The 26495-nt window shown below is 47.9% G+C and overlaps 1 protein-coding gene across 2 annotated transcripts; it reads right to left on the reverse strand.

The window, feature by feature from the left end:
* Positions 1–13494: 13494 nt before the first annotated feature.
* Positions 13495–20153, reverse strand: LOC109884833 (nuclear receptor-binding factor 2). Of its 2 annotated transcripts, none has more exons than XM_031816502.1 (4): positions 19748–20153; positions 18807–18891; positions 17153–17193; positions 13495–15737 (listed from the first exon to the last, which is right to left on the reverse strand). In XM_031816502.1, exons 1-4 carry the CDS (start codon positions 19775–19777, stop codon positions 15129–15131), a joined length of 765 nt encoding a protein of 254 aa, XP_031672362.1. In that variant the 5' UTR covers positions 19778–20153; the 3' UTR covers positions 13495–15128. The 2 variants fall into 2 exon arrangements, with proteins under 2 accessions (XP_031672362.1, XP_031672363.1); XM_031816503.1 differs by lacking the exon at positions 19748–20153 and adding an exon at positions 18966–19081.
* Positions 20154–26495: the final 6342 nt, after the last annotated feature.

The following is a 26495-nucleotide window of genomic DNA, read 5'->3' on the forward strand; positions in this document are numbered from 1 at the left end:
CCCAAACTGGGGTTTGTCTTATTGCAGGTATTCCCAAACTGGGGTTTGTCTTATTGCAGGTATTCCCAAACTGGGGTGTGTCTGTGCTGTGTTTTATTGCAGGTATTCCCAAACTGGGGTATGTCTGCTGTCTTATTGCAGGTATTCCCAAACTGGGGTTTGTCTGTGCTGTGTCTTATTGCAGGTATTCCCAAACTGGGGTATGTCTGTGCTTTGTCTTATTGCAGGTATTCCCAAACTGGGGTATGTCTGTGCTTTGTCTTATTGCAGGTATTCCCAAACTGGGGTATGTCTGTGCTTGTGCTTTGTCTTACTGCAGGTATTCCCAAACTGGGGTATGTCTGTGCTTTGTCTTATTGCAGGTATTCCCAAACTGGGGTTTGTCTGTGCTGTGTCTTATTGCAGGTATTCCCAAACTGAGGTATGTCTGTGCTTTGTCTTATTGCAGGTATTCCCAAACTGGGGTATGTCTGCTGTCTTATTGCAGGTATTCCCAAACTGGGGTTTGTCTTATTGCAGGTATTCCCAAACTGGGGTATGTCTTATTGCAGGTATTCCCAAACTGGGGTATGTCTTATTGCAGGTATTCCCAAACTGGGGTTTGTCTTATTGCAGGTATTCCCAAACTGGGGTATGTCTGCTGTCTTATTGCAGGTATTCCCAAACTGGGGTTTGTCTGTGCTGTGTCTTTATTGCAGGTATTCCCAAACTGGGGTTTGTCTTATTGCAGGTATTCCCAAACTGGGGTTTGTCTGTGCTGTGTCTTTATTGCAGGTATTCCCAAACTGGGGTATGTCTGCTGTCTTATTGCAGGTATTCCCAAACTGGGGTATGTCTGTGCTTTGTCTTATTGCAGGTATTCCCAAACTGGGGTTTGTCTTATTGCAGGTATTCCCAAACTGGGGTGTGTCTGTGCTGTGTTTTATTGCAGGTATTCCCAAACTGGGGTGTGTCTTATTGCAGGTATTCCCAAACTGGGGTATGTCTGCTGTCTTATTGCAGGTATTCCCAAACTGGGGTTTGTCTTATTGCAGGTATTCCCAAACTGGGGTATGTCTGCTGTCTTATTGCAGGTATTCCCAAACTGGGGTTTGTCTGTGCTGTGTCTTATTGCAGGTATTCCCAAACTGGGGTGTGTCTTATTGCAGGTATTCCCAAACTGGGGTTTGTCTTATTGCAGGTATTCCCAAACTGGGGTTTGTCTTATTGCAGGTATTCCCAAACTGGGGTGTGTCAAATGAAAATGTGATTTACATTTAAAAACAGTCTGACGTTTACATACACCTTCGCCAAATACATTTGAACTCAGTTTTTCACAATTCCTGACATTTAATCCTAGTAAAAATTCCCTGTCTTAGGTCAGTTAGGATCCCCACCTCATTTTAAGAATGTGAAATGTCAGAATAATAGCAGAGAGATGTATTTATTTCATCACGTTCCGAGTGGGTCAGAAGTTTACATACACTCAATTAGTATTTGGTAGCATTGCCTTTAAATTGTTTAACTTGGGTCAAACGTTTCGGGTAGCCTTCCACGAGCTTCCCACAATACGTTGGGTGAATTTTGGCCCATTCCTCCTGACAGAGCTGGTGTAACTGAGTCAGGTTTGTAGGCCTCCTTGCTCGAACACGGGAAATGGGGTAGGCTTGGGCAAGTTGCTGTGGGGGGTGCAGAGCTGTTGGCCGGGGTAGGGGTAGGCTTGGGCAAGTTGCTGTTGGGGGGTGCAGAGCTGTTGGCCGGGGTAGGCTTGGGCCAGTTGCTGTGGGGGGGTGCAGAGCTGTTGGCCGGGGTAGGGGTAGCCAAGGTGGAAAGCAAGGCCAGTCGTAGAAAACTGCTTATTGAAATTATCGGTGTTGACAGTGTTTCCTATCCTCAGTGCAGTGGGCAGCTGGGAGCAGGTGCTCTTATTCTCTATGGACTTTACAGCGTCCCAAAACTTTTTAGAATTAGTGCTACAGGATGTAAATATCTGTTTGAAAAAGCTAGCCTTAGCATATTGGTTCCTGACTTCCCTGAAAAGTTGCATATCACGGGGGCTATTCGATGCTAATGCAGGACGCCACAGGATGTTTTTGTGCTGGTCAAGTGCAAACAAGTCTGGGTAATACTCAAGATGCAGTCGCACCCCTAAGAACAAAAAACATTTGTCACAAAAAACTAGCTCCCTGGTATACAGGTTTAGATATTATGTTGGTAAGATCTCTGTGGATGGTCTCTCGTCTCTGTGGATGGTTTGTCCTCTGACAAATCAATTGTACGTTTCGGTGTTCCTCTAGGTTTTAGGACCACTATTGTTTTCATTATATATTCTACCTCTTGTGTTTCCGAATGACATCACCAATGTCAACTTTCACTGCTCTGCGGACGGACACACAGCTGTACATTTCGATGAAACAGGGTGAAGCCTCCATTTCCTACCCTAGAAGCCTGTGTTTCAGACATAAGGAAGTGGATGGCTGCAAATGTTCTACTTTTAAACTCGGATAAAACAGAGATGCTTGTTCTAGGTCCCAAGAAACAAAGAGATCTTCTGTTGAATCTGACAATTAATCTTGATGGTTGTACAGTCGTCTCAAATAAAACTGTGAAGGACCTCGGCGTTACTCTGGACCCTGATCTCTCTTTTGAAGAACATATCAAGACTGTTTCAAGTTCAAGGGCTGATTTAAAGGTTTTACTGCTAACCTACAAAGCATTACATGAGCTTGCTCCTACCTATCTCTCTGATTTGGTCCTGCCGTACATACCTACACGTACGCTACGGTCACAAGACGCAGGCCTCCTTACTGTCCCTAGAATTTCTAAGCAAACAGCTGGAGGCATGGCTTTCTCCTATAGAGCTAAATTTTTTTTAAATGGTTTGCCTACCCATGTCAGAGACGCAGACTCGGTCTCAACCTTTAAGTCTTTACTGAAGACTCATCTCTTCAGTAGGCCCCAGAGGTGCGAAGGTGAACGGCAAGGAACTGGTGCGACGAACGGTAGTGCCGGCCGTCTCTGCCTGGCCGGCTCCCCTCTCTTCACTGGGATCCTCTGACCCTTTTACAGAGACTGAGTCACTGGCTTACTGGTGCTCTTCCATACCGTCCCTAGAAGGGGGTTGAGTCACTGACTTAGTGGTGCTCTTCCATACCGTCCCTAGGAGGGGGTTGAGTCACTGACTTAGTGGTGCTCTTCCATACCGTCCCTAGGAGGGGGTTGAGTCACTGACTTAGTGGTGCTCTTCCATACCGTCCCTAGGGGGGGGTTGAGTCACTGACGTGATCTTCACGTCAGATTTTGCGCCCCCTTGCAGGAAAAAGCTGTTTCAGGTGTTTGGAAAATGCTTAATTCTTCCAAGTTCCGGACAGGGAAAGCAGTCCAGAGGGGTTAGTTATTGGTGAGAGTTCAGAGGCTAACACCTTCGTCTCTCTCATATCTATTCATCTCCTCCTCCGGCAACGTGTGCCACGTTCATGATGAATTTCCATCGAAGCCCGTTCCATGATTTGGAGATGTATTTCGATAACAACATTGAATGGGAGTTATTTGACATGTATTGTTCTACTCAATACTAGAGGGAGCCCCCCTTCAAGATGTAATATCCGTTTTATACCACTAGATGTCACTATTACACAGCTTTACTGAAACTAGTCCGTTATACACCGAGACAGACAGATATAGGTGAGTCCTCTCTATTGGAGGATCTCAACATTTCCTCCCCTTTGACCTTCTCGTCCAATGTGGTTTGAAAAGGAGGCAATGAAATGCAATTAAGATTCTCCTATGGAGCCTGGATCTTGTTTTCTTGGTACACTATAGATACAAAAGCTATTTCAGCCACTACCGTTGCTGACAGGTGTATAAAATAAAGCACACCGCCATGCAATCTCCATAGACAAATATTGGCGAATATCACCTGCCCCGATGCATAGTGCCAACAGTCAAACTTGGTGGAGGAGGTGGGGCTAGGCCCATTTTAGTTCCAGTGAAGTTAAATCTTAACGCTACAGCATACATTGACATTCTGTGCTTCCAACTTTGTGGCAACAGTTTGGGGAAGGCCATTTCCTGTTTCAGCATGACAATGCCCTCGTGCACAAAGCAAGGTCCATACAGATATGGTTTGTCGATATCGGTGTGGAAGAACTTGACTGGCCTGCACAGAGCCCTGACCTCAACCCCATCGGGCCTAATTGCCCAACCTCACTAATGCTCTTGTGGCTGACTGGAAGCAAGTCCCCGCAGCAATGTTCCAACATCTAGTGGAAAGCCTTCCCAGAAGAGTGGAGGCTGTTCCAACATCTAGTGGAAAGCCTTCCCAGAAGAGTGGAGGCTGTTATAGCAGCAATGTTCCAACATCTAGTGGAAAGCCTTCCCAGAAGAGTGGAGGCTGTTATAGCAGCAATGTTCCAACATCTAGTGGAAAGCCTTCCCAGAAGAGTGGAGGCTGTTATAGCAGCAATGTTCCAACATCTAGTGGAAAGCCTTCCCAGAAGAGTGGAGGCTGTTATAGCAGCAATGTTCCAACATCTAGTGGAAGTCTTCCCAGAAGAGTGGAGGCTGTTATAGCAGCAATGTTCCAACATCTAGTGGAAAGCCTTCCCAGAAGAGTGGAGGTTGTTATAGCAGTAATGTTCCAACATCTAGTGGAAAGCCTTCCCAGAAGAGTGGAGGCTGTTATAGCAGCAATGTTCCACTATCTAGTGGAAAGCCTTCCCAGAAGAGTGGAGGCTGTTATAGCAGCAATGTTCCAACATCTAGTGGAAGTCTTCCCAGAAGAGTGGAGGCTGTTATAGCAGCAATGTTCCAACATCTAGTGGAAAGCCTTCCCTGAAGAGTGGAGGCTGTTATAGCAGCAATGTTCCAACATCTAGTGGAAAGCCTTCCCAGAAGAGTGGAGGCTGTTATAGCAGCAATGGGACCAACTCCATACTAATACCCATGATTTTGGTCAGGGAGTGTATATCAGTCTCACCGCATGAAAAGAATCCACACATCTGTCATGTTTAATATGTTAACAATCATATACATACAGCTCGTACCATCAGTCGTGCATCACCAAAACAACGTGAACATCATCATGAGATTGGACTGATGGAGATTTACATCACAAATACAAATCCTTCTGATGCACCCTGATTACTGTTGTAAACCGATATTACATGAAGAAAACAAGGTGGATTTGGTTCCCTCTGAATAACATCGTATCTCCTGACTAAAGCCGCATCAAAGCTGTCGTTATATATAGTCGTACATAATGATATCAGTCAGGCGCGTCTGGCACTAGTAGATTACTTCTGGTTAGTGTGTTTATTGAATAGAAGATAAATGTCCGTTCAGGAATTAGTCAGACCCTTTTTCCACGTTACAGCCTTATTCTAAAATGGATTCAATTAATTTCATCAATGCCCCAGCATGACAAAGTGAAAACAGGTTTAGACATTTTTGCAAATGTATTAAAGTAAATAAGGTATTGTTTTAACTCCCCAAATACAGGTGAGCCAAGCTTGAAGCGTCATATCCAAGAAGACTCTAGGCTGGTATCGCTGCCAAAGGGGCTTCAACAGAGTACTGAGTAAAGGTATTGTTTTAACTCCCCAAATACAGGTGAGCCAAGCGTCATATCCAAGAAGACTCTAGGCTGGTATCGCTGCCAAAGGGGCTTCAACAGAGTACTGAGTAAAGGTATTGTTTTAACTCCCCAAATACAGGTGAGCCAAGCTTGAAGCGTCATATCCAAGAAGACTCTAGGCTGGTATCGCTGCCAAAGGGGCTTCAACAGAGTACTGAGTAAAGGTATTGTTTTAACTCCCCAAATACAGGTGAGCCAAGCTTGAAGCGTCATATCCAAGAAGACTCTAGGCTGGTATCGCTGCCAAAGGGGCTTCAACAGAGTACTGAGTAAAGGTATTGTTTTAACTCCCCAAATACAGGTGAGCCAAGCTTGAAGCGTCATATCCAAGAAGACTCTAGGCTGGTATCGCTGCCAAAGGGGCTTCAACAGAGTACTGAGTAAAGGTATTGTTTTAACTCCCCAAATACAGGTGAGCCAAGCTTGAAGCGTCATATCCAAGAAGACTCTAGGCTGGTATCGCTGCCAAAGGGGCTTCAACAGAGTACTGAGTAAAGGTATTGTTTTAACTCCCCAAATACAGGTGAGCCAAGCTTGAAGCGTCATATCCAAGAAGACTCTAGGCTGGTATCGCTGCCAAAGGGGCTTCAACAGAGTACTGAGTAAAGGTATTGTTTTAACTCCCCAAATACAGGTGAGCCAAGCTTGAAGCGTCATATCCAAGAAGACTCTAGGCTGGTATCGCTGCCAAAGGGGCTTCAACAGAGTACTGAGTAAAGGTATTGTTTTAACTCCCCAAATACAGGTGAGCCAAGCTTGAAGCGTCATATCCAAGAAGACTCTAGGCTGGTATCGCTGCCAAAGGGGCTTCAACAGAGTACTGAGTAAAGGTATTGTTTTAACTCCCCAAATACAGGTGAGCCAAGCTTGAAGCGTCATATCCAAGAAGACTCTAGGCTGGTATCGCTGCCAAAGGGGCTTCAACAGAGTACTGAGTAAAGGTATTGTTTTAACTCCCCAAATACAGGTGAGCCAAGCTTGAAGCGTCATATCCAAGAAGACTCTAGGCTGGTATCGCTGCCAAAGGGGCTTCAACAGAGTACTGAGTAAAGGTATTGTTTTAACTCCCCAAATACAGGTGAGCCAAGCTTGAAGCGTCATATCCAAGAAGACTCTAGGCTGGTATCGCTGCCAAAGGGGCTTCAACAGAGTACTGAGTAAAGGTATTGTTTTAACTCCCCAAATACAGGTGAGCCAAGCTTGAAGCGTCATATCCAAGAAGACTCTAGGCTGGTATCGCTGCCAAAGGGGCTTCAACAGAGTACTGAGTAAAGGTATTGTTTTAACTCCCCAAATACAGGTGAGCCAAGCTTGAAGCGTCATATCCAAGAAGACTCTAGGCTGGTATCGCTGCCAAAGGGGCTTCAACAGAGTACTGAGTAAAGGTATTGTTTTAACTCCCCAAATACAGGTGAGCCAAGCTTGAAGCGTCATATCCAAGAAGACTCTAGGCTGGTATCGCTGCCAAAGGGGCTTCAACAGAGTACTGAGTAAAGGTATTGTTTTAACTCCCCAAATACAGGTGAGCCAAGCTTGAAGCGTCATATCCAAGAAGACTCTAGGCTGGTATCGCTGCCAAAGGGGCTTCAACAGAGTACTGAGTAAAGGTATTGTTTTAACTCCCCAAATACAGGTGAGCCAAGCTTGAAGCGTCATATCCAAGAAGACTCTAGGCTGGTATCGCTGCCAAAGGGGCTTCAACAGAGTACTGAGTAAAGGTATTGTTTTAACTCCCCAAATACAGGTGAGCCAAGCTTGAAGCGTCATATCCAAGAAGACTCTAGGCTGGTATCGCTGCCAAAGGGGCTTCAACAGAGTACTGAGTAAAGGTATTGTTTTAACTCCCCAAATACAGGTGAGCCAAGCTTGAAGCGTCATATCCAAGAAGACTCTAGGCTGGTATCGCTGCCAAAGGGGCTTCAACAGAGTACTGAGTAAAGGTATTGTTTTAACTCCCCAAATACAGGTGAGCCAAGCTTGAAGCGTCATATCCAAGAAGACTCTAGGCTGGTATCGCTGCCAAAGGGGCTTCAACAGAGTACTGAGTAAAGGTATTGTTTTAACTCCCCAAATACAGGTGAGCCAAGCTTGAAGCGTCATATCCAAGAAGACTCTAGGCTGGTATCGCTGCCAAAGGGGCTTCAACAGAGTACTGAGTAAAGGTATTGTTTTAACTCCCCAAATACAGGTGAGCCAAGCTTGAAGCGTCATATCCAAGAAGACTCTAGGCTGGTATCGCTGCCAAAGGGGCTTCAACAGAGTACTGAGTAAAGGTATTGTTTTAACTCCCCAAATACAGGTGAGCCAAGCTTGAAGCGTCATATCCAAGAAGACTCTAGGCTGGTATCGCTGCCAAAGGGGCTTCAACAGAGTACTGAGTAAAGGTATTGTTTTAACTCCCCAAATACAGGTGAGCCAAGCTTGAAGCGTCATATCCAAGAAGACTCTAGGCTGGTATCGCTGCCAAAGGGGCTTCAACAGAGTACTGAGTAAAGGTATTGTTTTAACTCCCCAAATACAGGTGAGCCAAGCTTGAAGCGTCATATCCAAGAAGACTCTAGGCTGGTATCGCTGCCAAAGGGGCTTCAACAGAGTACTGAGTAAAGGTATTGTTTTAACTCCCCAAATACAGGTGAGCCAAGCTTGAAGCGTCATATCCAAGAAGACTCTAGGCTGGTATCGCTGCCAAAGGGGCTTCAACAGAGTACTGAGTAAAGGTATTGTTTTAACTCCCCAAATACAGGTGAGCCAAGCTTGAAGCGTCATATCCAAGAAGACTCTAGGCTGGTATCGCTGCCAAAGGGGCTTCAACAGAGTACTGAGTAAAGGTATTGTTTTAACTCCCCAAATACAGGTGAGCCAAGCTTGAAGCGTCATATCCAAGAAGACTCTAGGCTGGTATCGCTGCCAAAGGGGCTTCAACAGAGTACTGAGTAAAGGTATTGTTTTAACTCCCCAAATACAGGTGAGCCAAGCTTGAAGCGTCATATCCAAGAAGACTCTAGGCTGGTATCGCTGCCAAAGGGGCTTCAACAGAGTACTGAGTAAAGGTATTGTTTTAACTCCCCAAATACAGGTGAGCCAAGCTTGAAGCGTCATATCCAAGAAGACTCTAGGCTGGTATCGCTGCCAAAGGGGCTTCAACAGAGTACTGAGTAAAGGTATTGTTTTAACTCCCCAAATACAGGTGAGCCAAGCTTGAAGCGTCATATCCAAGAAGACTCTAGGCTGGTATCGCTGCCAAAGGGGCTTCAACAGAGTACTGAGTAAAGGTATTGTTTTAACTCCCCAAATACAGGTGAGCCAAGCGTCATATCCAAGAAGACTCTAGGCTGGTATCGCTGCCAAAGGGGCTTCAACAGAGTACTGAGTAAAGGTATTGTTTTAACTCCCCAAATACAGGTGAGCCAAGCTTGAAGCGTCATATCCAAGAAGACTCTAGGCTGGTATCGCTGCCAAAGGGGCTTCAACAGAGTACTGAGTAAAGGTATTGTTTTAACTCCCCAAATACAGGTGAGCCAAGCTTGAAGCGTCATATCCAAGAAGACTCTAGGCTGGTATCGCTGCCAAAGGGGCTTCAACAGAGTACTGAGTAAAGGTATTGTTTTAACTCCCCAAATACAGGTGAGCCAAGCTTGAAGCGTCATATCCAAGAAGACTCTAGGCTGGTATCGCTGCCAAAGGGGCTTCAACAGAGTACTGAGTAAAGGTATTGTTTTAACTCCCCAAATACAGGTGAGCCAAGCTTGAAGCGTCATATCCAAGAAGACTCTAGGCTGGTATCGCTGCCAAAGGGGCTTCAACAGAGTACTGAGTAAAGGTATTGTTTTAACTCCCCAAATACAGGTGAGCCAAGCGTCATATCCAAGAAGACTCTAGGCTGGTATCGCTGCCAAAGGGGCTTCAACAGAGTACTGAGTAAAGGTATTGTTTTAACTCCCCAAATACAGGTGAGCCAAGCTTGAAGCGTCATATCCAAGAAGACTCTAGGCTGGTATCGCTGCCAAAGGGGCTTCAACAGAGTACTGAGTAAAGGTATTGTTTTAACTCCCCAAATACAGGTGAGCCAAGCTTGAAGCGTCATATCCAAGAAGACTCTAGGCTGGTATCGCTGCCAAAGGGGCTTCAACAGAGTACTGAGTAAAGGTATTGTTTTAACTCCCCAAATACAGGTGAGCCAAGCTTGAAGCGTCATATCCAAGAAGACTCTAGGCTGGTATCGCTGCCAAAGGGGCTTCAACAGAGTACTGAGTAAAGGTATTGTTTTAACTCCCCAAATACAGGTGAGCCAAGCTTGAAGCGTCATATCCAAGAAGACTCTAGGCTGGTATCGCTGCCAAAGGGGCTTCAACAGAGTACTGAGTAAAGGTATTGTTTTAACTCCCCAAATACAGGTGAGCCAAGCTTGAAGCGTCATATCCAAGAAGACTCTAGGCTGGTATCGCTGCCAAAGGGGCTTCAACAGAGTACTGAGTAAAGGTATTGTTTTAACTCCCCAAATACAGGTGAGCCAAGCTTGAAGCGTCATATCCAAGAAGACTCTAGGCTGGTATCGCTGCCAAAGGGGCTTCAACAGAGTACTGAGTAAAGGTATTGTTTTAACTCCCCAAATACAGGTGAGCCAAGCTTGAAGCGTCATATCCAAGAAGACTCTAGGCTGGTATCGCTGCCAAAGGGGCTTCAACAGAGTACTGAGTAAAGGTATTGTTTTAACTCCCCAAATACAGGTGAGCCAAGCTTGAAGCGTCATATCCAAGAAGACTCTAGGCTGGTATCGCTGCCAAAGGGGCTTCAACAGAGTACTGAGTAAAGGTATTGTTTTAACTCCCCAAATACAGGTGAGCCAAGCTTGAAGCGTCATATCCAAGAAGACTCTAGGCTGGTATCGCTGCCAAAGGGGCTTCAACAGAGTACTGAGTAAAGGTATTGTTTTAACTCCCCAAATACAGGTGAGCCAAGCTTGAAGCGTCATATCCAAGAAGACTCTAGGCTGGTATCGCTGCCAAAGGGGCTTCAACAGAGTACTGAGTAAAGGTATTGTTTTAACTCCCCAAATACAGGTGAGCCAAGCTTGAAGCGTCATATCCAAGAAGACTCTAGGCTGGTATCGCTGCCAAAGGGGCTTCAACAGAGTACTGAGTAAAGGTATTGTTTTAACTCCCCAAATACAGGTGAGCCAAGCTTGAAGCGTCATATCCAAGAAGACTCTAGGCTGGTATCGCTGCCAAAGGGGCTTCAACAGAGTACTGAGTAAAGGTATTGTTTTAACTCCCCAAATACAGGTGAGCCAAGCTTGAAGCGTCATATCCAAGAAGACTCTAGGCTGGTATCGCTGCCAAAGGGGCTTCAACAGAGTACTGAGTAAAGGTATTGTTTTAACTCCCCAAATACAGGTGAGCCAAGCTTGAAGCGTCATATCCAAGAAGACTCTAGGCTGGTATCGCTGCCAAAGGGGCTTCAACAGAGTACTGAGTAAAGGTATTGTTTTAACTCCCCAAATACAGGTGAGCCAAGCTTGAAGCGTCATATCCAAGAAGACTCTAGGCTGGTATCGCTGCCAAAGGGGCTTCAACAGAGTACTGAGTAAAGGTATTGTTTTAACTCCCCAAATACAGGTGAGCCAAGCTTGAAGCGTCATATCCAAGAAGACTCTAGGCTGGTATCGCTGCCAAAGGGGCTTCAACAGAGTACTGAGTAAAGGTATTGTTTTAACTCCCCAAATACAGGTGAGCCAAGCTTGAAGCGTCATATCCAAGAAGACTCTAGGCTGGTATCGCTGCCAAAGGGGCTTCAACAGAGTACTGAGTAAAGGTATTGTTTTAACTCCCCAAATACAGGTGAGCCAAGCTTGAAGCGTCATATCCAAGAAGACTCTAGGCTGGTATCGCTGCCAAAGGGGCTTCAACAGAGTACTGAGTAAAGGTATTGTTTTAACTCCCCAAATACAGGTGAGCCAAGCTTGAAGCGTCATATCCAAGAAGACTCTAGGCTGGTATCGCTGCCAAAGGGGCTTCAACAGAGTACTGAGTAAAGGTATTGTTTTAACTCCCCAAATACAGGTGAGCCAAGCTTGAAGCGTCATATCCAAGAAGACTCTAGGCTGGTATCGCTGCCAAAGGGGCTTCAACAGAGTACTGAGTAAAGGTATTGTTTTAACTCCCCAAATACAGGTGAGCCAAGCTTGAAGCGTCATATCCAAGAAGACTCTAGGCTGGTATCGCTGCCAAAGGGGCTTCAACAGAGTACTGAGTAAAGGTATTGTTTTAACTCCCCAAATACAGGTGAGCCAAGCTTGAAGCGTCATATCCAAGAAGACTCTAGGCTGGTATCGCTGCCAAAGGGGCTTCAACAGAGTACTGAGTAAAGGTATTGTTTTAACTCCCCAAATACAGGTGAGCCAAGCTTGAAGCGTCATATCCAAGAAGACTCTAGGCTGGTATCGCTGCCAAAGGGGCTTCAACAGAGTACTGAGTAAAGGTATTGTTTTAACTCCCCAAATACAGGTGAGCCAAGCTTGAAGCGTCATATCCAAGAAGACTCTAGGCTGGTATCGCTGCCAAAGGGGCTTCAACAGAGTACTGAGTAAAGGTATTGTTTTAACTCCCCAAATACAGGTGAGCCAAGCTTGAAGCGTCATATCCAAGAAGACTCTAGGCTGGTATCGCTGCCAAAGGGGCTTCAACAGAGTACTGAGTAAAGGTATTGTTTTAACTCCCCAAATACAGGTGAGCCAAGCTTGAAGCGTCATATCCAAGAAGACTCTAGGCTGGTATCGCTGCCAAAGGGGCTTCAACAGAGTACTGAGTAAAGGTATTGTTTTAACTCCCCAAATACAGGTGAGCCAAGCTTGAAGCGTCATATCCAAGAAGACTCTAGGCTGGTATCGCTGCCAAAGGGGCTTCAACAGAGTACTGAGTAAAGGTATTGTTTTAACTCCCCAAATACAGGTGAGCCAAGCTTGAAGCGTCATATCCAAGAAGACTCTAGGCTGGTATCGCTGCCAAAGGGGCTTCAACAGAGTACTGAGTAAAGGGTCTGAATATTTCAGTTTATTTTTTTAGATACATTTTCTCAAATAAAACAGACTTTTTGCTTTGTCATAATGGAGTGTCGTCTGTAGATTGAGGGGGGAAAGATGGAATCCATTTTAGAATAAGGCTGTAACGTAACAAAATGTGGAAAATTTGAAGGGTCTGAATGCGTTCTGAATGCCCTGTATTACACACTGGGATTCACACTGCTACACTGGAGACACAATGAATCCATATTCTGCATATTACAGAATCAAGCAAAAGAAAACAATTACCTGAAAATGTCATTTGTTTGTTTGTTCCACAAATCAACAACTTAGTGATTACAGTACAAATTAAACTAGAGATTTATCTAGTGTAAGTCCACGTGGTACCGACCTCTCAGACACTGGAGAGACCAAGGCCCTATGGGTCCTGGTGTAAAGTAGTGCTCAACATGGGGAATAGAGGATGATTTCAGTCCTCTCCCAGAGCACCTTGTCCTGAACTGGAGACACTACGAAGAGAAACAGTTCACACTGCTGGGGGACTTTCATACTGAGACAGAGGACAATGGAGCCTGATCCCAGGTCTGTTTGTGTCATCATGTGAACTCCTTGTCTTGCCAAACACGTCTGGGACCAAGCTAAGGAGTGTTGTCTGCATAGCCAGAGTCCAGTGAAGCAGGGAATGCAGACTGTTGTTATTGCTGAGTTTGGTATCTCTATTATCCAAACCGACACACCCGGATCTCTAGACCAATGACGGAAACAAACACCTGTCTATGATCTCGACTAGAACAGAAATGTTCAAAACTGACCCCCAAGCAGTTGTCCTTCTCCGTAAGGCAAATGAAAAGTGACGAGGCTCTACGCTTGTTTTCATTTATTAAGAAACATTTAAAATGCCAAAGAAACAAACGTTGCATTGAAGGGCTGAAAGACAAACACCATTCAGCTTTAACATCTAAACTCCTTCACAGGTTGTTGGTAAAAAATGATGAGGATGAAGGAAAGGTGAGAGGATTTAAACTGCAGTTTCACTCAGTGATACTCTTCTCTACTAGGGCTGCAGAATTCCAGGAACCTTCAATAAATGATCTAGTTTTACAGAAATCCTGGTTTGGAATAAGCAGAGAATCCGGAAGCATCCAACCAGGTTTTCATTTAAAGGTTCTTGGTATTCTGCAGCCTTACTCTCCCCACCAGACATCTGGCAGACAGCTGGTGGGGCTCAACACAACAACACATCAACACTCACACACTATGGATGTAGATCAGGCTCCAAAGAGGCTCCACTGCAGCGGCTGTCATCATGTCATCCCTGGTGGGTACCAGAGGGTCAGTAGGTCATCCCTGGTGGGTATCAGAGGGTCAGTCGGTCATCCCTGGTGGGTAACAGAGGGTCAGTCGGTCGTCCCTGGTGGGTATCAGAGGGTCAGTAGGTCGTCCCTGGTGGGTATCGGAGGGTCAATAGGTCGTCCCTGGTGGGTATCGGAGGGTCAATAGGTCGTCCCTGGTGGGTATCGGAGGGTCAGTAGGTCGTCCCTGGTGGGTATCGGAGGGTCAGTAGGTCGTCCCTGGTGGGTACCGGAGGGTCAGTAGGTCATCCCTGGTGGGTACCGGAGGGTCAGTAGGTCGTCCCTGGTGGGTATCGGAGGGTCAGTAGGTCGTCCCTGGTGGGTATCGGAGGGTCAGTAGGTCGTCCCTGGTGGGTATCGGAGGGTCAGTAGGTCGTCCCTGGTGGGTATCGGAGGGTCAGTAGGTCGTCCCTGGTGGGTATCGGAGGGTCAGTAGGTCGTCCCTGGTGGGTATCGGAGGGTCAGTAGGTCGTACCTGGTGGGTATCGGAGGGTCAGTAGGTCGTCCCTGGTGGGTATCGGAGGGTCAGTAGGTCGTCCCTGGTGGGTATCGGAGGGTCAGTAGGTCGTCCCTGGTGGGCATCGGAGGGTCAGTAGGTCGTCCCTGGTGGGTATCGGAGGGTCAGTAGGTTGTCCCTGGTGGGTATCGGAGGGTCAGTAGGTCGTCCCTGGTGGGTATCCGAGGGTCAGTAGGTCGTCCCTGGTGGGTATCAGAGGGTCAGTAGGTCGCCCCTGGTGGGTATCAGAGGGTTAGCAGGTCGTCCCAGTCGACCAATCAGGGCCTCCAGATATAGAGGCCTGTTATCAAAGCAGGGAGATCACTGATGATGGTCACCTCCCTTTTGACTTCATTTCAGACATTTTCAAAGGCACAATTTCTGCAAAGAGTTTGTTTTGTGTGTGTATGTGAACGAGATGTAGTACCCACTAGTAGAGACACTGAGGAGACAGACAGAACTAGGAGAAATGACCTTTACCAACTTGTCACGGTGACCATTTGTGGTTGCTATCTAGTGCCTGAGGTCACCAACCAATCAAACACTTATTGAGATTTGCCAGCTTTCTTCCAGTCCAGTCTGGACAGTCTCTCTGTAGAGAGGCTTCCTTTAGTTAGTTAGTACTGGGCTGTCTGTCCGCCTGTCTCCTCACAGCTTGTCGTCTCTGTCCAGCAGCGCCTGCAGTTCGTGCTGGATGTCCTCGGGGAGCTCCAGGGCAGGCAGGTCGTCCAGAGAGATGTCCTGGGTGGGCATCTCCAGAGGGGGCAGGTTAGGTATGGAGATGTCCTTGTTCCTCCTCTCCTCTGACTGGGGAAGAACCCACAGCTCTGATTTCTCCAGTAAGTCTGTGTCCGCTGCATCCCTCTTCAGCCGGATGTTCTCCCCTCGCAGGCGCTTGTTGTCCTGGGTCAGTTTCTCGTTCTCTCCCAGCAGAATGTCTATGTGGCGCCGCAGGCTGGCGATGGTGGTCTGCTGCTCCTCCAGACGGGTCTTATCATCCTTGTGGGCCTTGCTGCCGGGGCAGGGTGTGGGGGGAGGGGGGGAGCCCTTGTTCTTCAGGAGGTACAGCCAGGTGTCGTACTCCCTCTCTGGGTGGCGGGGGGGCTCGTTGGTCACGAGGCCGGGGGGCTGGTCGGTAGAGGGGTGGCTCAGGAGGACCATGGGATTGCCCTCCTGTCTGGTCCTCTTCCACTTCTCCTCAATAAGCCGCTGCTGCTTCACGTGGCTGTCTCTCTGGAGCGCCATGGACAAGCCAGCCTGGAGGAGACAAACAGTCCTCAGGCACGACTCAACACCTCACTACAACACCTCACTACAACACCTCACTACAACACCTCACTACAACACCTCACTACAACACCTCACTACAACACCTCACTACGACTCTGCTTCACGTGGCTGTCTCTCTGGAGCGCCATGGACAAGCCAGCCTGGAGGAGACAGACAGGCCTCAGGCACGACTCAACACCTCACTACGACTCGACACCTCACCTCACTACGACTCGACACCTCACCTCACTACGACTCGACACCTCACCTCACTACGACTCGACACCTCACGTGGCTGTCTCTCTGGAGCGCCATGGACAAACCAGCCTGGAGGAGACAGACAGGCCTCAGGCACGACTCGACACCTCACTACGACTCGACACCTCACTACGACTGCTTCACGTGGCTGTCTCTCTGGAGCGCCATGGACAAGCCAGCCTGGAGGAGACAGACAGGCCTCAGGCACGACTCAACACCTCACTACAACACCTCACTACGACTCGACACCTCACCTCACTATGACTCGACACCTCACCTCACTACGACTCGACACCTCACCTCACTACGACTCGACACCTCACCTCACTACGACTCGACACCTCACCTCACCTCACCTCACCTCACCTCACCTCACCTCACCTCACTACGACTCGACACCTCACCTCACGTGGCTGTCTCTCTGGAGCGCCATGGACAAACCAGCCTGGAGGAGACAGACAGGCCTCAGGCACGACTCGACACCTCACTACGACTCGACACCTCACTACGACTCGACACCTCACTACGACTCGACACCTCACTACGACTCTGCTTCACGTGGCTGTCTCTCTGGAGCGCCATGGACAAGCCAGCCTGGAGGAGACAAACAGTCCTCAGGCACGACTCAACACCTCACTACAACACCTCACTACAACACCTCACTACAACACCTCACTACAACACCTCACTACAACACCTCACTACAACACCTCACTACAACACCTCACTACAACACCTCACTACAACACCTCACTACGACTCTGCTTCACGTGGCTGTCTCTCTGGAGCGCCATGGACAAGCCAGCCTGGAGGAGACAGACAGGCCTCAGGCACGACTCAACACCTCACTACTATACCTCACGACTCAACACCTCACTACGACTCAACACCTTACTACGAAATGAGTCAACCACCTTACTACGAAATGACTCGACCACCTCACTACGAAATGACTCAACCACCTCACTACGACTAACATGGTATGCTTTATTCAAATAACCAAAGACAGAACTAAATATTGACGGACGTTTGGTCAATATTGACCAACAGCAGCCCAGGAGGACATGACTGAGGTCCAAGAATCTGACATTCCCTCCATCCCTCCCACAATACATGACACAACACCCTACTGAACCCAGTCTCACCTGTTCACATTCTGTTAACTTCATGGCTTCCCTCAGCAGCTCTGCAACACACACACACACATTACATACTAGGCTGATATTAAACATCTGTATCTTGAGCATAATATAGTATGACTGCATTCTAACAGCACACAGTCTTTCTGTGCAGAATGACATTCAGATCACCCAGCTAGCTGCTACTGTCAGCTTCTTTATTTGTGTTGCAAACAGAGCAGACAACACTTCTCATAATGTTCTCACTATCTCTATGTAGTCTTTAGTCTGTCAGACGCAGGCCCTGTACATAGTCTGTCAGACGCAGGCCCTGTACATAGTCTGTCAGACGCTGGCCCCCGTACATAGTCTGTCAGACGCTGGCCCCCGTACATAGTCTGTCAGACGCTGGCCCCCGTACATAGTCTGTCAGACGCTGGCCCCCGTACATAGTCTGTCAGACGCAGGCCCCCGTACATAGTCTGTCAGACGCAGGCCCTGTACATAGTCTGTCAGACGCTGGCCCCCGTACATAGTCTGTCAGACGCTGGCCCCCGTACATAGTCTGTCAGCCGCTGGCCCCCGTACATAGTCTGTCAGACGCAGGCCCCGTACATAGTCTGTCAGACGCAGGCCCCGTACATAGTCTGTCAGACGCAGGCCCCCGTACATAGTCTGTCAGACGCTGGCCCCCGTACATAGTCTGTCAGACGCTGGCCCCAGTACATAGTCTGTCAGACGCAGGCCCCCGTACATAGTCTGTCAGACGCTGGCCCCCGTACATAGTCTGTCAGACGCAGGCCCCCGTACATAGTCTGTCAGACGCAGGCCCCCGTACATAGTCTGTCAGACGCAGGCCCCCGTACATAGTCTGTCAGACGCTGGCCCCCGTACATAGTCTGTCAGACGCTGGCCCCCGTACATAGTCTGTCAGACGCTGGCCCCCGTACATAGTCTGTCAGACGCAGGCCCCGTACATAGTCTGTCAGACGCAGGCCCCGTACATAGCCTGTCAGACGCAGGCCCCGTACATAGTCTGTCAGACGCAGGCCCCGTACATAGTCTGTCAGACGCAGGCCCCCGTACATAGCCTGTCAGACGCAGGCCCTGTACATAGTCTGTCAGACGCTGGCCCCCGTACATAGTCTGTCAGACGCAGGCCCCCGTACATAGTCTGTCAGACGCAGGCCCTGTACATAGTCTGTCAGACGCCGCCACCGTACATAGTCTGTCAGACGCTGGCCACCGTACATAGTCTGTCAGACGCTGGCCCCCGTACATAGTCTGTCAGACATTGGGGTTGTTAGCTGATATAACTTTTGGATCACAAAATATGCCCTGATGTCCCTGGAGACTGAACTGGCACACATAGAGAGGACACTCAACCCTCCACAACTCTCCTAAACCCTCCACTAAACACTCCTGAATGCGACTCCACAGCGCCGTAGAAGGCTACAGTACACAGAGCAGGAAATGGTTATTATTCTCCTGGTGACGACTGAGCAAATGGGTTTAATCCCAGATCACAATCTGTTAAAGGTCTGACATCTGTAAGGGAAGTTGAGGAAGTGGGTTGTGTGGCAGTTGTTTCAGTCTGACAGTAATTAATAGTCCATCTCTAAGATGTATCATTATTCACAGAATGGTGAAAGAAAACAAGTTCAGTAGACTGATGACACACCTGCAGCTTTCCCATGGCAGGAAATAGCTTCTTCATATTTACCAGCTGCCAACAAGCGGTCTGCCTTCCTGGACTGCTGATGGGCCTGAGAGGAGATGTGGAGGGAGATTAAGGATTTATGCTTTTGAGAGAGATCTCATATTAACCTTATCATCTTACCTACAAATGCACAAATCCTGCCCTGCCAGATAAGACGGTGAAGTACTTCTACACCATAGAAGTGCTGGCGAGAGAGGCTATCAGAAGGGTCTATCTGAGAAGTCCCATCAGTCCTAATTTCATGTCTGCACAAATAGGTGCACAAAAAATGTTTACTTCATGTCAGAACGGAACAAAATAGCGTTAACTTGATGTTGGTAAAATGCCGTCATTTAAAGGATTGATTATTATATTCTTAGCTATGAGTCTAACTAGGTAATAAAACGCAGGGATAAAGTGAAAGGTATCTTTGGCTTTTCTCGTCTGGTTCCTCTTTCACAATATGTTTACTTCTTTAGTTAGCTAGTTGCCTACTGCTTGTCACACATGTATACACATATATAAAGTTAGCTAGCTAGATACATGAGTTGACCTACTCCAGAATAAAGCTTTAGCTAGGTGAGCTATCATGTATGGAGGAAGCTTATTTAGCTAGTTACCGTTCCCTAGCTAGTTGTCTAGCTACAATCTTAGCTAGCTAAATTGGACTATTGTTAGCCAGTTAGCTAAGTTAATATACAGCCAAAATCACAACATATCTGGCAAGCTAACAAACCTTGGCACTTTGCATTGGACATGAGAACAATCTAGGAGGATACAGAGTAAAGTGTTATAAACACCGAGGTCAATCAGCCCCTGGCTTTGTTTCCAGGATCACAACAAGGGGCTAACGTTGGCTAGGGATGTAGTTAGCTAGCTAGCCTGTTAGCCTACTAGATATTACAACATCAACAGAAACTTACGAGGTTAAGAGGACTGTCCACTACCTCCATATTCTTCAGGAGTAAAAACTACATGAAACGTCTTGAAGTCCCTCGCAGTCGGTCATCGGTGCTACTGTTTTATTCCCGAGACCAAATATTCGGGTTAATAAACCGGGCTGCTAAAATTAGAAAACGTTTAAAAATACAGGACAAATAGCTAGATAGCCAGCTAAACAAGGTCATGCCTAGATGGGATACAGCTTTTGTCAAATTGTCGATAAAAGTATATTATTGACATGTTTTGAATATCAGCTAAACCTTCCTCTTTTCCTAGCCTTAACCTAATAATCCTAATCTGATGCGTTAGTTATCCTAAACTGCGTAATAAATTATTCTAAATCTGCTACAAAAAGTACATGTTGACAATAGCTGTATCCATTCTAGACTCAACCGCTAAACAAGGACAAATAACGTGATGACGTTAACTTTCTTGACGTAATTTCCTCATTTCCGTTTCTGACGGCGACAACACAGATAGAACAATGAGACAGATATTTCACCGGATGTATAAATATGAAGAATCCGGTTGGATTTTCCACCCACTACCAAATATGGTGATGATAGGAAGCCTAGTGGCCGGCAGTGCGAGAAGATGTAGTGTGATGGATTTTGGCCGACATTCTGAAAATGTTCTCATCAATCAAATCAAATTAATTTATAAAGCCCTTCTTACATCAGCTGATGTTACAAAGTGCTGTACAGAAACCCAGTCTAAAACCCCAAACAGCAATCAATGCAGGTGTAGAAGCACGGTGGCAAGGAAAAATGCCCTAGAAAGGCCAAAACCTAGGAAGAAACCTAGAGAGGAACCCGTTAATGAGGGGTGGCCAGTCCTCCTCTTGCTGTGCCGGGTGGAGATTACAACAGAACATGGCCAAGATGTTCAAATGTTCATAGATGACCAGTAGGGTCAAATAATAATAATCACAGTGGTTGTCGAGGGTGCAACAAGTCAGCACCTCAGGAGTAAATGTCAGTTGGCTTTTCATAGCCGATCATTCAGAGTATCTGTACTGCTCCTGCTGTCTCTAGAGAGTTGAAAACAGCAGGTCTATTAAACGTCTCCATGCAGTGTTCATTTTTTCCAAAAGTATAAATCTGTAACAAACCGAGTGGACTGCGTTTTGTAGACTTCACCCAAAGTTGATGGGTTATTTAGGAGTGGAAGGGTGAATTGAGTGACTGCAGAGTTGAGTTACTGCAGACGGCACTTCACAGAATAGGCGTTCCCTCACGCATATATGCAAATAAATGATAGAACGCGCCAACAGGATCTCACTAGCTCGTGCTTGGCTCTGCCCACCTCCTGCCCACCTCCCATTGGAAACTAAAGTCTCTGGGCTATCTTGGGTTAGTTAGAAAAAATCTTTGGCTACTTTCCAACATCTCACCACTAGAGGGAAACTGCGATTTATCAACATGTTGCCCGGTGTACTAAAGCAAAGATCGTCTATTATATTGACAAGATATTTGAGTGACCGCTCTAACAATGGAAATCCATGTCCTCAAAGATGGAAGGCAGGCGGTAGGAGGCGAGATCAAGTGGGACCATTCTAGCCAATAGGAGGGCAGATATACGTGTGAACAACAGGCCATAGACATACACGGAGGGCTCATCTTTGTATAAGGTCTGCGTTTGGTGTCGGCTCACCCCACTATGACGTTTTGATCCGGTCTGCGTTTGGTGTCGGCTCACCCCGCTATGACGTTACAGTAAGGTCTGCGTTTGGTGTCGGCTCACCCCGCTATGACGTTTTGATCCGGTCTGCGTTTGGTGTCGGCTCACCCCGCTATGACGTTTTGATCCGGTCTGCGTTTGGTGTCGGCTCACCCCGCTATGACGTTTTGATCCGGTCTGCGTTTGGTGTCGGCTCACCCCGCTATGACGTTTTGATCCGGTCTGCGTTTGGTGTCGGCTCACCCCGCTATGACGTTACAATAAGGTCTGCGTTTGGTGTCGGCTCACCCCGCTATGACGTTACAATAAGGTCTGCGTTTGGTGTCGGCTCACCCCGCTATGACGTTTTGATCCGGTCTGCGTTTGGTGTCGGCTCACCCCGCTATGACGTTTTGATCCGGTCTGCGTTTGGTGTCGGCTCACCCCGCTATGACGTTACAATAAGGTCTGCGTTTGGTGTCGGCTCACCCCGCTATGACGTTTTGATCCGGTCTGCGTTTGGTGTCGGCTCACCCCGCTATGGCGTTTTGATCCGGTCTGCGTTTGGTGTCGGCTCACCCCGCTATGACGTTTTGATCCGGTCTGCGTTTGGTGTCGGCTCACCCCGCTATGGCGTTTTGATCCGGTCTGCGTTTGGTGTCGGCTCACCCCGCTATGACGTTACAATAAGGTCTGCGTTTGGTGTCGGCTCACCCCGCTATGACGTTTTGATAAGGTCTGCGTTTGGTGTCGGCTCACCCCGCTATGACGTTTTGATCCGGTCTGCGTTTGGTGTCGGCTCACCCCGCTATGACGTTACAATAAGGTCTGCGTTTGGTGTCGGCTCACCCCGCTATGACGTTTTGATCCGGTCTGCGTTTGGTGTCGGCTCACCCCGCTATGACGTTTTGATCCGGTCTGCGTTTGGTGTCGGCTCACCCCGCTATGACGTTTTGATAAGGTCTACGTTTGGTGTCGGCTCACCCCGCTATGACGTTTTGATCCGGTCTGCGTTTGGTGTCTGCTCACCCCGCTATGACGTTTTAATAAGGTCTGCGTTTGGTGTCGGCTCACCCCGCTATGACGTTTTGATCCGGTCTGCGTTTGGTGTCGGCTCACCCCGCTATGACGTTACAATAAGGTCTGCGTTTGGTGTCGGCTCACCCCGCTATGACGTTTTGATCCGGTCTGCGTTTGGTGTCGGCTCACCCCGCTATGACGTTTTGATCCGGTCTGCGTTTGGTGTCGGCTCACCCCGCTATGACGTTTTGATAAGGTCTACGTTTGGTGTCGGCTCACCCCGCTATGACGTTTTAATAAGGTCTGCGTTTGGTGTCGGCTCACCCCGCTATGACGTTTTGATCCGGTCTGCGTTTGGTGTCGGCTCACCCCGCTATGACGTTTTGATCCGGTCTGCGTTTGGTGTCGGCTCACCCCGCTATGGCGTTACAATAAGGTCTGCGTTTGGTGTCGGCTCACCCCGCTATGACGTTTTGATCCGGTCTGCGTTTGGTGTCGGCTCACCCCGCTATGACGTTTTGATAAGGTCTGCGTTTGGTGTCGGCTCACCCCGCTATGACGTTTTGATCCGGTCTGCGTTTGGTGTCGGCTCACCCCGCTATGACGTTACAATAAGGTCTGCGTTTGGTGTCGGCTCACCCCGCTATGACGTTACAATAAGGTCTGCGTTTGGTGTCTGCTCACCCCGCTATGATGTTTTGATAAGGTCTACGTTTGGTGTCTGCTCACCCCGCTATGGCGTTTTGATCCGGTCTGCGTTTGGTGTCGGCTCACCCCGCTATGACGTTTTGATCCGGTCTGCGTTTGGTGTCGGCTCACCCCGCTATGACGTTTTGATCCGGTCTGCGTTTGGTGTCTGCTCACCCCGCTATGACGTTACAATAAGGTCTGCGTTTGGTGTCGGCTCACCCCGCTATGACGTTTTGATAAGGTCTGCGTTTGGTGTCGGCTCACCCCGCTATGACGTTTTGATCCGGTCTGCGTTTGGTGTCGGCTCACCCCGCTATGACGTTTTGATCCGGTCTGCGTTTGGTGTCGGCTCACCCCGCTATGACGTTTTGATCCGGTCTGCGTTTGGTGTCGGCTCACCCCGCTATGACGTTTTGATCCGGTCTGCGTTTGGTGTCGGCTCACCCCGCTATGACGTTTTGATCCGGTCTGCGTTTGGTGTCGGCTCACCCCGCTATGACGTTTTGATAAGGTCTGCGTTTGGTGTCGGCTCACCCCGCTATGACGTTTTGATCCGGTCTGCGTTTGGTGTCGGCTCACCCCGCTATGACGTTTTGATCCGGTCTGCGTTTGGTGTCGGCTCACCCCGCTATGACGTTTTGATCCGGTCTGCGTTTGGTGTCGGCTCACCCCGCTATGACGTTTTGATCCGGTCTGCGTTTGGTGTCGGCTCACCCCGCTATGACGTTTTGATCCGGTCTGCGTTTGGTGTCTGCTCACCCCGCTATGGCGTTTTGATCCGGTCTGCGTTTGGTGTCGGCTCACCCCGCTATGGCGTTTTGATAAGGTCTGCGTTTGGTGTCGGCTCACCCCGCTATGACGTTTTGATCCGGTCTGCGTTTGGTGTCGGCTCACCCCGCTATGACGTTTTGATCCGGTCTGCGTTTGGTGTCGGCTCACCCCGCTATGACGTTTTGATCCGGTCTGCGTTTGGTGTCGGCTCACCCCGCTATGACGTTTTGATCCGGTCTGCGTTTGGTGTCGGCTCACCCCGCTATGACGTTTTGATAAGGTCTGCGTTTGGTGTCGGCTCACCCCGCTATGACGTTTTGATCCGGTCTGCGTTTGGTGTCGGCTCACCCCGCTATGACGTTTTGATAAGGTCTGCGTTTGGTGTCGGCTCACCCCGCTATGACGTTTTGATCCGGTCTGCGTTTGGTGTCGGCTCACCCCGCTATGACGTTTTGATCCGGTCTGCGTTTGGTGTCGGCTCACCCCGCTATGACGTTTTGATCCGGTCTGCGTTTGGTGTCGGCTCACCCCGCTATGACGTTTTGATCCGGTCTGCGTTTGGTGTCGGCTCACCCCGCTATGACGTTTTGATCCGGTCTGCGTTTGGTGTCTGCTCACCCCGCTATGGCGTTTTGATCCGGTCTGCGTTTGGTGTCGGCTCACCCCGCTATGGCGTTTTGATAAGGTCTGCGTTTGGTGTCGGCTCACCCCGCTATGACGTTTTGATCCGGTCTGCGTTTGGTGTCTGCTCACCCCGCTATGACGTTTTGATAAGGTCTGCGTTTGGTGTCGGCTCACCCCGCTATGGCGTTTTGATCCGGTCTGCGTTTGGTGTCGGCTCACCCCGCTATGACGTTTTGATCCGGTCTGCGTTTGGTGTCGGCTCACCCCGCTATGACGTTTTGATCCGGTCTGCGTTTGGTGTCGGCTCACCCCGCTATGACGTTTTAATAAGGTCTGCGTTTGGTGTCGGCTCACCCCGCTATGACGTTTTGATCCGGTCTGCGTTTGGTGTCGGCTCACCCCGCTATGACGTTTTGATCCGGTCTGCGTTTGGTGTCGGCTCACCCCGCTATGACGTTTTAATAAGGTCTGCGTTTGGTGTCGGCTCACCCCGCTATGACGTTTTGATCCGGTCTGCGTTTGGTGTCTGCTCACCCCACTATGACGTTTTGATCCGGTCTGCGTTTGGTGTCGGCTCACCCCGCTATGACGTTTTAATAAGGTCTGCGTTTGGTGTCTGCTCACCCCGCTATGACGTTTTGATCCGGTCTGCGTTTGGTGTCTGCTCACCCCGCTATGACGTTTTGATCCGGTCTGCGTTTGGTGTCGGCTCACCCCGCTATGGCTTTTTGATCCGGTCTGCGTTTGGTGTCGGCTCACCCCGCTATGACGTTTTAATAAGGTCTGCGTTTGGTGTCGGCTCACCCCGCTATGACGTTTTAATAAGGTCTGCGTTTGGTGTCGGCTCACCCCGCTATGACGTTTTGATAAGGTCTGCGTTTGGTGTCTGCTCACCCCGCTATGACGTTTTAATAAGGTCTGCGTTTGGTGTCGGCTCACCCCGCTATGACGTTTTGATCCGGTCTGCGTTTGGTGTCGGCTCACCCCGCTATGACGTTTTGATCCGGTCTGCGTTTGGTGTCGGCTCACCCCGCTATGACGTTTTGATCCGGTCTGCGTTTGGTGTCGGCTCACCCCGCTATGGCGTTTTGATCCGGTCTGCGTTTGGTGTCGGCTCACCCCGCTATGACGCTTTGATAAGGTCTGCGTTTGGTGTCGGCTCACCCCGCTATGACGTTTTGATCCGGTCTGCGTTTGGTGTCAGATGATGCCTTAATAGAAAATGACTCAAGTAAAAGTGGAAGTCACCCAGTAAAATACTGCTTGAGTAAAGGTATTTGGTTGTTAAATATACTTAAGTATCAACAGTAAATGTAATTGCTAAAATATACTTAAGTATCAACAGTAAATGTAATTGCTAAAATATACTTAAGTATCAACAGTAAATGTAATTGCTAAAATATACTTAAGTATCAACAGTAAATGTAATTGCTAAAATATACTTAAGTATCAACAGTAAATGTAATTGCTAAAATATACTTAAGTATCAACAGTAAATGTAATTGCTAAAATATACTTAAGTATCAACAGTAAATGTAATTGCTAAAATATACTTAAGTATCAACAGTAAATGTAATTGCTAAAATATACTTAAGTATCAACAGTAAATGTAATTGCTAAAATATACTTAAGTATCAACAGTAAATGTAATTGCTAAATATACTTAAGTATCAACAGTAAATGTAATTGCTAAAATATACTTAAGTATCAACAGTAAATGTAATTGCTAAAATATACTTAAGTATCAACAGTAAATGTAATTGCTAAAATATACTTAAGTATCAACAGTAAATGTAATTGCTAAAATATACTTAAGTATCAACAGTAAATGTAATTGCTAAAATATACTTAAGTATCAACAGTAAATGTAATTGCTAAAATATACTTAAGTATCAACAGTAAATGTAATTGCTAAAATATACTTAAGTATCAACAGTAAATGTAATTGCTAAAATATACTTAAGT

This window comes from Oncorhynchus kisutch, unplaced genomic scaffold (genome assembly GCF_002021735.2).
Source record: "Oncorhynchus kisutch isolate 150728-3 unplaced genomic scaffold, Okis_V2 scaffold808, whole genome shotgun sequence".
In the NCBI taxonomy this organism is placed as follows: domain Eukaryota; kingdom Metazoa; phylum Chordata; class Actinopteri; order Salmoniformes; family Salmonidae; genus Oncorhynchus; species Oncorhynchus kisutch.